Genomic DNA, 12,250 nt, shown 5'->3' with positions numbered 1-12,250 from the left:
GAGGAAGCACTCCTTATTTGCCTGAGCACTTGCTTCTTTCCTGCACTCATTTAGCATCAAGGTTGTAACTTGGTTCAGCTTTCTGAAGACACAAACTACTTTTGAAAGCTCCCGGACACAGGTAGCAGCTGTCCCTGCCATGGAGAGCTCAGAAACATACCACAGAAAGGGGACATACACAGCAGGAAGGGTTCTGTCCGCTGCTCTACATCAAGCTCTTCTCAAACAGCCTCTCCCTATGAATGATCCTTGAGCAGATGTCTCCTCCAAGTAACCCCCTTTGTTCCCAAAGTGCAGCCCACTGCTATCAAATAATATATGCAACTTCCCTGCATTACATCTCCCACACTCACCAGTATTACATTTAGGCACACACTCCTGAAGCTGGACAGATTACTTCCACTGTGCATTCCTTCAGCCCAAAATGCAATTCCACCAGTCTCTTCCCCAGGCAAGCATTCCCACCTGCCTGAGCTGCGACAAAGCAAGCTGCATCAGGAAACCTACTGCTGAAAACTATTTTCTGTCATGCAAGAAAGTCATTTTTCAAGAGGATGAGCTCTCAGGCAGCTGCTGCAACAGCCTGCGGTTACATCCAGGTGCAGAACCGCACTGTCAGGTCTTGTCACCCAGAAAAAAAACACAGCCAAAGGGTATCCAGACAGCCCTGATCATCTCACCCGCATGATTCAGGGAGCAGCAGCAGCACGAAATGTGCCATCCCCAGAAAACCAGGTGCAGAATTCTTCTGCAAGAGGACCCCAGGGGGATACTCCCCATATTCATATCCTATGGGGAATGAAAAGTTGCACCAAGGAACGGGAGAACTTAGAGGAAGGATGCTTTAAGCTCATGGGAGGCAGACAGTACAGACTGTGGAGCATGTCACTGAGCTAAGCTAATCCATCTGCAAAAGGTGGCTACCCCTAACTGCTAAGTCTCACCTAGTGATGTTTTCCTGCAGCAGTTCTTTCCATCCCACATCAGCCAAGCAGAGAGATGGCAGTGCTTGCAGCAGGCAGGGGATGCTGCAGGTGACAGCCAGGCAACAAGAAGCAAAGACAAAGACAGACAGCCAGAGCTGATGGCATGCTGGCCTCAGACCTATGTGATTTATGTTTATACTTATTTTATCTTTATTTTATTTGCTGCTGTCTGCACAAGGGTGACCAGCTCTCGCTGCACAGGGACAAAGTGAAGGCAGGTGACTGTACACAACTGTAGCTGGGGTCAGCACCTGGGAAAGGCAGCAGGACACAGCATCCTCAGACCATGCTGTGTGACCCAGCTGGATTCACAGCTAATCTGCCTTCTTCACAGACATGCATGCTCCTAAAAAGAAGTGTTTTCATACATTAAACACTGGCGCATTCTAATCTACCAAGCTTTAAAGTCAGTCCCAGGACAGACTAACAGTTTTTCCAGCTGCTGTCCTCACTGCAGATCTAGCTCTTCTCTATACAGTTACAGACAATCCAAATGCAACGAGCCAGCAACTCGATACCACTATTTTTCTAATTCAACTATCAGAAAATATGAGGGTAGGAGAAAAGTTCCAAAGCATCACATGTGTGTTTATCTCAGCTTTGAGAGAAACTGTAGATTGTTTAAATCCATTACGAGCAGCTGGCACGTCTCTTGGCAAACAGGAATGATATTTGTATTTAAATTTTGGAAGAAAACACGAAAGGGAAAAAATGATTTTTTGGTGCAGAACACCAAGTACAAGTTGTTCTGCTGCTAATCAGTTGTGACCCTGATGCTTTTCATATGGGGAGTTATTTTCAAAATTTAACACTTTGCACAAATTCTGTATACAAACTACTTAAAAATAAAATCTCACTTTCACGTTTTTCTCCTCTCTGCTGGAAGAGTTTGGCAATAATCCTCGGACGTACTGATTTTACACATTTTCCACCTCAAGTTAGCCATCTGGTCCTCCATATGCAGGTGTACAGGGATGGAAAAATGAGAGATTTCAGTTTCCTTGTTAGCAAGCAGCAGGCTAAACCCCACTTTCAACTAAATGAATTACCTTTTCCCCACCAAAATAAAACGAAACAATAAATAGGATTAGCCTGTACAGATGCCGGGTTTTACAGAGCTACCTTATGCACAGGCGACCACCACAGATTAAAACGCAGCCAGCCCCACAGCCACACGTGCTGTGTGCTAACCACAACTTCTAACTAAATACACACTGTAAAATCAAAGAGCTGTGTTCCATTGCAATTAAACGTCACCAGTGCCGTGGCTCTGAAGACTGCAGGCAATCCACAGCTCACTCAGATGCCCCATTTCTGCAGAAATCATCAGCATGCGGAGCAACAGCCAGTGGTGTTTTTGTGGCAGAGGAAATGAGTCACCGTCGGCTCCTAGGGAGCTCAGAGGCTTGCAATGGGCAATTTTTATCTGAAGGAGGAAGGCTGGCTCCAAGATTCCCAACCCATCTCAGATGACAACCGCCACCACTGAGCTCTCAGGGCCAATGGGGAGGTGATGATGCAGCCACCAACCCAAATGTTCATGTTGCATGTGCAGTCCGAGGGTGAGGTGCCTGGAGTGGCATCATTGATGCAGCAGCTTCATTGAGCTCTAATGCCTCTCAGAAAATGGCACTGGTGACGTGCTGGTTGGGGCATTCCAACACTCCAACGTCAGGCCTGCTCAAGGGTATGCAACCTGGGTGACTTTCAATTGGAAGCAGCCAGTAGCTAAGGTGTTAAAAACAGACAGAAAATGCTGGGAAAGGACAAAAAATCTGCTGCAGATCAGCCCAGAACACAGCCCCAGCCCACCTGCTTGGGGCCTACCGAGGGTTCACTGGCAGCAGAGAAGGGAGTGAGGAGCCTGCAGCCTGTCATGCTTCTGCTCCCTCCAGGCTGCAGCAGGCTGTGTGCTCCCTTACTGCTTGACTGCCAGGAAAAAGAAAAAAAACTTCCAATAATAATGCCTTGCAAAATGCTAGGGTACAACATTACCCACACACAAGCCTAGCAAGCTGCAGGCGAGTTGAAGATTACAGGCAGACAACATCATACGTGAACAAACCCTTGGGAAGCTTTTCAGACTTTTCTTAGAACATTTTTCATAGAATCATTAAGGTTGGAAAAGACCTCTTAGATCATCTCGTTCAATCACCCACTTACCACTAATATTTCCCTACTAAAGCATGCCCCTAAGTACTACATCTACCCTTTCCTTCAACATCTCAAGGGATGGTGACTCCACCACCACCCTGCACAGCCTGTTCCAATGCACTGCCACTCCTTCAGAGAATAAATTTTTCCCAATATCCAACTTGAAAACCTTTCCTGGTGCAACTTGAGGCCATTCCCTCTTGTCCAATCCTGTTCTTTCTTCCACAAGAAACACAACCACTCTGGAAAAAAAAAAACACCTGCTACCAAGCTATCTAGCATGCAAGTACACCTGCAAAGCACACAGACTTGAATGAGACCCTTCCATCCCAGGCTGAGTCCCCTGAGGTCCCCATTTCTCCCAGTGTAGCTGATTACTGTCTGGCACCTCCTCACATCTGTACTGCTGAATCACCAGCTGAAAGGAAAAGGCTGGAATTCAGCCCTGGTAATTAGGCTGGAACAGCTTAAAGAAGCATTTGAGTTTTTAAGTATATGCATACTTCCACATTTGCCTGATAGGCTTCAAATCCACCATACCATGTGCAGCCTTTGTGGTTGTTAAAAGGTTAAAATTTAACTTAAAATACACAAAAGACAGCTAGCTACACAACTGCCCTCCCCCCCCCCCCGAAATCTATGTGCACACACAGGTCTGCCTGCAGAAGGAAGTGAATCCCTGTTCTTGCAGCCATGCATGCTAACCAGCTGTTCTGCCTTTGCCTCCCCTGCTTGCACTGCTGGACCTCATGGCTCTTCCCAAGCACATCCAGAAGGGTTGGCACACCCTGGTATGTGGCAGAGACAGACCCACATCTAACACCAGGACACCAGTTTCACACTGCTGAAGGACTGAGATCCGTAGGCATCAGTACTGGTCCATCCTGCATGGTAACGTGCATCTCTGAGCAAAGCAACAGCTGCACTGCTGCACCCACAGCTACAAGGCACCTTAGAATCATGCAAGGGCCAGAAGATGCCACAGACAGCACATAGGAGGCTCAGCTCTTCACCCTTCATCCTTTTCTTTTCAGTAACACCAGCAAACAAGCTTACAACCAAAGCAGAACCAGCTGGGTCAAACAAGTCCTCCCACATTGAAAGCAGAAGGCAGGAGAATAACAGATGTTTCATCTAGAGGGCTTTTTTTTGGGTGGTGGTTTTTACTGATTTTGTTGTTGCTTTCATTTCAATGATCCTATGAAGCTTTAGCCAGACATAAATGGAGAGCTTGTGTTTCATGATGTCAAGCACACTGTTTTGCTTCGTGCAGAACAACACACGTTTTGCAGAAGAAATAAAGTTCAATGTGTGGAAATCTGTGCTTTTTCCCCCAAAGTGATCATTTCAGAAAGCTTTCTTTTTGCCCCCTTGAAGCTCCCAGCACCCCACTACATCCACCTTATCCACGGTGCTTTGCTGCACTGATATTTCTTTATGGATGGCTTCTCTTGGAATTCTTCCAAAAACAACAAAAGCTAAATTGATTACATGCTTTTTATTACACTTCAAGATGGCCCCTAAAGAAGTTTTTTCTTTATAAGCACCTAAGGAGAAAATCAGCCAAAATCCATACAGACAAACATAAACGGTAGAAAGTGGCTCCCAACAAAGAGGCTCACAGCCCATGTCAGTGCAGACTTCGTGAACACAGCTCAAGGTAGCACTTGGTGCTTCCAACTCCCAACAGCAGTGGGACAGCCACCCTGTTTGCAACTATGGGGCATTCTGTCTGCCAAGCAACACTTGAAACCAAGTCACAGCTCCCCAAAGCAAGACAGTGACACATTTGTGTACAACCACAGCCGCAAGCACCAGATCTGTTTCAGGGCACTAATTAAAGGAATAGGAGATTGTGAACTAGGAGAAAAGTGGGCTCATGGTTCTTCTCCCAGGGATCCCAACCACATGGCATGGCTGGAGCACCCAGAGGGCATCTCATCTCACCACAACACCCCTCCTTGCCTTGTCGAGGAAGGAAAGAAAGGTCCACCGCAGCACAGCTGTTGAAGGAAGGGCCTTCCACAGCCAAGAGCTCCTGGTGGGTCTTTAAAAGTCACCGCCCGACATCCAATTGCACTCGGTGGATCTAACAGGAGCAGCACGTCGTGCAAGAAAGCGCAAGAGCTCCCGAAGCCATTATTCCCGAAGTCAGTGTTACGGAACCCCCGCAACAAGCGCAGGGCCCACCAGCCCGGCCTGAAGCCGCCACCCCGGGCCGCCCCTGCCCTCCTCACCGTGTGGCCCAGCAGGGTGTCGGGGTCGGCGGGTTCGCACAGCTCGCTCAGCTTGCGATCCCAATGCAGCAGCGGCGGCTGCTCGCCGCTCTCGCACACCTCCATGGCGGCCCCGGCTGCCCCGCGCCCGAGCTCACGCCGCGCCGCCCACTCCCATGGGCCGCCCGCCGCCGCTACCGGCGCCGCTCCGAGGCCGCGTTCCCCGCCGGAGCCAGGAGTGCCGGGTCGGGCGGGGCGCCCCCGCCAGCTGCGAGCCGCGCCCCCGCTAGGCCCCGCCCCCGCCGCCCACGTGGCCAATGGGGGTTAAGGAGCGCGGCGGGGCGGCGGACCGCGCCCCAATCGGCGCTCTGCGCCCCCAGGGCCCCACGGATCCAGCTGGGGAATGTGGGCGGGGCTTCCTAGGAGCGACGGGCAAGACAGCCAATGAGACAGCGACAAGACTGCGGCCAGAGTGAGGCGGCCCTCCCACTTCGTGTGGGCGGAGGAACGGCCGCGGCCCCTATGGAGCCTACGGCCCCGGTTAGCGCCGTGTACGGAGTCGAATGCGGTCCAGCTTCGGGTGCGGGAAGTCCGCCAGGCCCTTCACCTCTTTATCTAATTGAAAAGAGAGCATTGAGGGCAAAATACATAGTTTGGTGTTGCTGAGTACAGCTCATGTGTCTGTTAGAGATCTTTCAGGACATCCCATCCCAGAAGAATGCTTTTAGATTAACTGTGCCTTCAATCTCTGTGCAGCCAGTCCATTTGCAGCAGCACAGACTCTGCTCACAGCCCGGCACTGCTTCCCCAGTGCCAATCAGACAGCAGCAAGGAGAACCCCAATCCATAGAGAATTCTGGTACTTTAACCTTGGTTCCATGCCAGACTGGGACAACGTTGACATTTCATTGTCCTTTAAAAACAAAGGATGGCACACGGTTCCGATACGACAGGCTGGGGATTCTTCAGCCCAAGTTCCAGGTCCTGGCACACGCTCAAAGCCTTTCTCTGTGGGTCAGCCCAACACTTGGCACACCATCCCACATTGTGCTCGAGCTGTAACCAGAGCCCCGCCGTCCCCCTGGGCTCCATCTGCTGACAGGCCATTGCGCTGTCAGCTCCCCACCCTCCCCACAGGGCCTGGGTGAGCCCTCTGCAGCCTGCCATCACCCATCGGGCACAGCAGCAAAGAGAAGAGGAGGAATAATGGTGACTTTGTCAGGGTTTGCCCTTTGAGATGTATTAATCTCTTTGGTTTTGACTTGAGCGAAAGAAGAAAGTTCATTTTTAATTTAACAAAGGCAGCATTATTTGGTCAAGAACACACGAAGGGAAGATCCCCAGCTGCCACAAATAAAGCTCTCCTGCAAAGAGGGAGTTAGTGCAAGTTACTGTGAAACAAGTCAACCCAGGGTATGCCCCCAGCAGCACTGAGAACCCAAAGCCAAATACGTAACACTGAAATGGGTACCTACTGCTTTGGCAAGGCCAGCCAGAGGTACACACTTCGTGCATCCTGGCACTGTCATGCTCTTTTGTCAAAGCAATTACATCGTGTCATCCCTGAGGCATAGATTGTGAAATTGGTAAAGGTCAGTTCCATGCTTTCATTGGATTTTTCTTGCTTTTAAAGTTTATGCAGCCTCATGATAACTAGCCAAACAAAAGGCTCTTCCTCATTCTGTTGATTGGCATTAAACACTTGTGAAAATACTGCTGTGACTAGACAGTCATCCTTGCCTGGTCAACCAAATACAAGCCACTTTAAAAAAGGAAGAAGGTGGAGACTGGGTGACTGCATCTTTATCTGTTCCAAACACAGAGGATAAGGGTCTCATAAAGGCCAATCTGAAATTTCTCATCCTAACAAATTTCTCAGGAAGAAATACAAGCTGTACAGTAAGTAATTCTGTCATTTTCCCTTGGGTAATAAAGAAATGACAGGAAATTAGGCACACTGGGCAAACAACATGCTGTTTTTCCCAAGTGTTTTCCACACTTCCTTTGTCACAAAAAATCATGTCCCTCTACCCTCTGCACTTCTCTATGGTCTTTCTTGTAACACCAGTACTGAGGAAAAGCTGCTGTTGCAGTACATACTGCTGCCAAATATGCCATCAAAGACAGAAATACTGCAATACATAGAGATGACCCATTTCCAGGGCTATTCACTGACAGACACTGGTAACTAGTAGCCAGACACTGGTAACTAGTAGCCAGACATTAGGCGATGTCTGGCTAAAAAAGGTAACTAGACATCCCTTGCCAGCCTTATTACCTCAGTGTTGAAGGCTGTGTTTCATTTCTTGAGTTTCAGTGTTTCTAAAAGAATTCCCTGAGACTTCATGAGGAACTACAGCCAATTGGCCTGCATGGGGGCAACTAATGGCACGTAGACCACCCTGAAGTGTTGTGCTGCAGAACCAGTTATGCTTGGGCTTGCTAAAAAAACAAAACAAAACAAAACAAACAAACAAAAAAAACTGGTAGCATGTAGAAGGCATCAAGAAAGGAGATGAAAGTGACAAATTTAACTCTTCCCAGAAAGTATTAATCAGCATCTGCGATGGCACTCACGCATTGTATGTTACTGCTCACAAGCTGACAATGCACCAGGAAACATAGGCTCTGAAAACACATAGCACCACAAAAACATCCAGAATGTTATGCAAGTACACCTATCCTCCTTTTTCCCTGTACTCCTTGGGGGATTTAAAAATGTAGATTTCAATAGTTACTAGCATACTGAAAATCAAAGCTGTTTAACTTTCCTCTTTGTGATAATTTAGTAGCAGTTTTAAGTTCCAATGCAGCTAATTCTGTGAGCATTTCTGTCACCATAGACTTCTCAACTGTGTTCAAACTCATTCTCCCACACAGGGGGACAATGCAAAAAACTGTGTCAAGATGCATAAAGATGAAAAGGTGGGGTTTTATGGTCTGCAGAGATGCAGCTGAGGGGAAGTGGGGAGAGCTTGGTTTTCTTTTACTCAGTATTCTGTCTCCTTTATGCAAGGAGCAGAAAACCCCAAGTGAAAAACCACACAGAAAACCAAACTAGCTAAGGAGGAGGAAGCTGTTAATGTAGGGCTCCAAACAATGAGCCCTACATTACTTACAAACTTACTTTAAATATCAAAGAAAAAAGTGAGTTACAATGTAAGCAAATAAGTTAAATCACAGAACGCCTGGCAAAGGAAAGGTGCTCTGTTTTCCTCACAGATCCGGGTTACAGAAGCCCAGCTCCTATTACTGTGTCCTTACCCAGTACTTGATCAGGTCAGTTGCACAAAGGCTCATTAAATATTTACAAGTGACATTTTCCTGACTTGTGACAACCAGGATCAAGATAACCATCCATTTTCTAAAGCCATTTTGTTCAAATAAGTTTTAAAAGTCAACCAACAAGAAAAGAACAAATAGCAACAGTGCCTACAACTTTTTTTTTTTTTTTTTTTTTTTTTTTTTAGGATAGCTACAAATGAAAAGATCTTACCCTTTAAAAGCCACCATAGAAAATGACCATATGTTGAGAAGGTGACTTCCTTTGGCAAAAATTAGCTTCTTAAAGAGCAAAAGGCACAAACTTCAGGCTTAGGAACAACAAAAAAAGAATGTCCAGGCTGTCAGTTTCTAATCACAGCAGTTGCTGGAGATTGTTCTGAAATTGCTAAGTACGGTACTAAGCTGATTTTTATCTGGGAAATAAAGCAACAAGAGAAGAAAAATCTTACACTAACACGCATTTCCCACAAGTGAATATCTCTGTAGAAACCCTGTGAAGCTTTGTTTTCTTTGCGTAATTGTTACGTGTAAACACATTACTTGCACTAGCCAGCAACTGATGCAGCACTAACAAAGCAAATTTGTTGTGTAAATGACATCTCCACTGTGTGAAGCAGCTTACCACCACCACCACTGGAAAATGGGACAGGCCCTGGTTTGAACAGCTCTGTATAGACTCAACTATTTTGCAAAAAATGCTCCCACCACAGAAATTTCAGTTAAAAATAGAAGGTGCGATTGAAAACAGTGCCGTTTTCTTCTCAAAATCCTGGCATTATAATCATTTTCTGACATGAATACTTGTGAAAGATGTGGGATTACCAGTACTGGAGGCAGCCTACTACCGAAACCACATAATCAGTACACTGACAGAAATACAAGAACCCTTTACCAGAACATTCCTCCCTCCTGCACCTCAGGACTTCTCAAAGCACTAATTCAGCTTTCCTGCCTTTGACAATTCAAGGCCTCCCTGCATGAGATTTCACCAAGCTTCCACAGGCAGCCCTAATCTTCACAGCCGAGCAGGGACAGGGCTCAGACACCTACCCTTGATACTGTGCAGTCAGCAGGGTGCAACCTGGTGGCCGTATCAGTAGCCAAACCAGGTACCAGCTGCTAAAAAGCTCATGCAGTTCTGTACTAGTCCAAGCTCTCAGCCATGCTTGATTCATGCTGTTATTCTGTCCTCAGAAACTGAGCCCTGAAACAAATGAAATAAGTTGGTTCAGCCAGAGGCATCAAAAGTCCTGTTTCAATGAATTGTAGGGTATCTGTATCTTTGTTTTCAGACCTGCTCAGCCTTAATTAAATGTGAAAACGTTTCTCGTTGTGTTGTATTTTGAAAGCTCTTAACTGGCACAGTGCCCACAGTGTTCTCAAACCAGAGCACTACAGCCACTGAAACAAGCTCAGAAGAGGGTTTCCTCCACCTTATACCAGACTGGAAGAAACAACTGAATGATGCCGAGATGCCTCACTGACCAAAGTAGCTCTGTCCCAGGTCTGTTAAGAAATGCTCCAAATACTTCAAAGAATTTTTTTTTTTTTTTTTTTAATATCTCTTCCAATCTATCTTCATAAAAATATAAAGTAAATTCCTTTTGAAGGTCAAACATGTATAAAAGCCCCAGCTGATGCAAGCAATCAGGGTTTACCTAATCCAGTTTACACAAGAGGTTAGCAGGAACAATCAAAAGATGAATGCCATTCACCAAGGAATAAAATGGAAAAGTACTCTTTGCCTAGCTATAAACAAGGTATAAACAAGGCACAAACAAGGTATTTAAATCAGTAGATACCATTCCATTCTAACACTCCCTTGCAGAGAAAACAACAAGCAATAAAAGATGAACAAAATGCTTTATGAAGGTTGATTTCACACTATTTCTCATTACCAAAACTATTGTTATGCATTAACTTTGCCCCATGGTTGCAATGCAGACAGAATGTAAACATACAGCAAAAAATAACTGATGGCAAGAGTATGTTTTAACTATTGCCTCTTGCTAATGCATTGTCACTCAGTAAAACCTGCCCTAACACCAAATGGTGATGAACATTCAAGATCTTGCATGGCTTTCCAAACACTATGTTCTCACAATAGATATGTATAATCTCTGCAGCACGTACAACAAAGCAATCTTTAAAAATTTATTAGCGACTTTAAGCAGAACTGGAAAAGCAAGTAAAGTGGAAGCCCTTGAGCAAATATTTTCTGTGTTGGCACTTAGATCACTATCCTCATCCTAAGCCATAGGCAGAGACTAGAATGAGCCCTTCAGCACTGAAAAGAGCACTGGCCAGGACCTGCATGTGCAGCAGCAAAGGCAATCATTGCTGCCATCTCAGCTGTGCTCTGATTTCAGAGTAGAAAGCCTGACTTTAAGGTTGGAGAGCAATATGGGGTCACACTGAAATAACAAACAGTATGTGTCACGTTGAACTGACTTGCTATAGAGATAGAAGAGCCAATAAAGAGCAGGAATTGCCAGGTAAGAGTTCAACCTTGGGACAGCTATGCCTTAATGCACACTGCAGAAATAACCACAAAAATGTTTCCTCTTTCCAGCCTCTGAAATGCATGGCATGCTTCTCATACAGATAACTGCACTAGGAAAAGCAGCAGCACTTTTTGTAGCAGTACTGATCTGAACCTCCCAACAGGCTCAAATCTAACAAAGAGCAGTTACTGGAATTAAGACTAAACTTTCTATTTTAGAAGGTACCACAATCTCACATAGATAATGCGTTTCACCAACTAAGCATTTCCTTAAGCATCTAACACTTCAGTATGCCTATGATAGGGACTAGGATACTAGCCATTGCATTAGCTTCATCCAGAAGTAAATGCCACAGTGAAAGGACTTAGGTTTTTGGTAGTACTACCTATGATCATATAGAGGAACATAAGACCATCCTGCAGGAGAAAGAGCTACAAGCACTACAAATAAGCATGCTTTGCAGTGGAAGGAGAGATACAAAATCCCATCAGCTTTGAAGGCAGGAAGTTGCCACTTCCAGTGTTCTAATTTCCCTGTTTGCATCATGCTGCATTACAGCAGGAATTTTTACAGCTCCTCATGTACTAGAATGAAGCATTTTTATTTCATTTTTTAATGAAATATTTACTTTTAATTCATAATTCTTCGTTAATAATACTAATAATCTTCAGTCTCCCTGGCCATTAACAACAAAGTGAAGGCATAACTCCACCCGTAACAGAATCCTGGATCAGAAGTGTTTTCCACACTGTACTGCAGGCCTCTCAAAAGGAACAAGAGGTAGTCGTTCTTCTGGCTCCTCCCGGTGGCAAATGGTAGGCATAGCACCATAACAAAGTACTGCAATGAGAATACTGATGCCATCTTAGGGTCACAAAATGTCCAAAGCTGTAATACTGAAAACATAAGCACATGACCAGAGCAGGGTTTAGTGAAAGACAACAGGTAATCTGATCAAATGCTATAGCCAGCAGAGGGCCAGAGTCAAACATACTGATGGCCTTCTCTGGATCTGTGATTCTGTGATAGAAACTCAAAGCTGAGCACCACTTGAGGCCAATGACTCTGTTTTAAACTTACTGTCTGATTTACCTAGCTTAGAAAA

General features: G+C 45.7%; 1 protein-coding gene across 2 annotated transcripts in view; it reads right to left on the bottom strand.

Moving 5' to 3' along the window:
- CREB3L2 (cAMP responsive element binding protein 3 like 2) overlaps positions 1 to 5,492 on the bottom strand; it is a 73,224-nt gene extending 67,732 nt beyond the window's left edge. For both annotated transcript variants that reach the window (XM_042837744.1, XM_042837745.1), the window contains exon 1: positions 5,378 to 5,492. In XM_042837744.1, coding sequence (XP_042693678.1) covers positions 5,378 to 5,482 — 105 coding nt within the window. In that variant the 5' untranslated portion in view covers positions 5,483 to 5,492. The remainder of the gene's footprint in view (positions 1 to 5,377) is intronic.
- Positions 5,493 to 12,250: the final 6,758 nt, after the last annotated feature.

The sequence above is a fragment of the Centrocercus urophasianus genome, unplaced genomic scaffold (assembly GCF_019232065.1).
Source record: "Centrocercus urophasianus isolate 14NV4802_14NV808 unplaced genomic scaffold, USGS_Curo_1.0 seq_73, whole genome shotgun sequence".
NCBI classification, from domain to species: Eukaryota; Metazoa; Chordata; class Aves; order Galliformes; family Phasianidae; genus Centrocercus; species Centrocercus urophasianus.
Note: the sequence above shows the minus strand (reverse complement) of the source record. Positions and strands in the feature narration are given on the sequence as shown.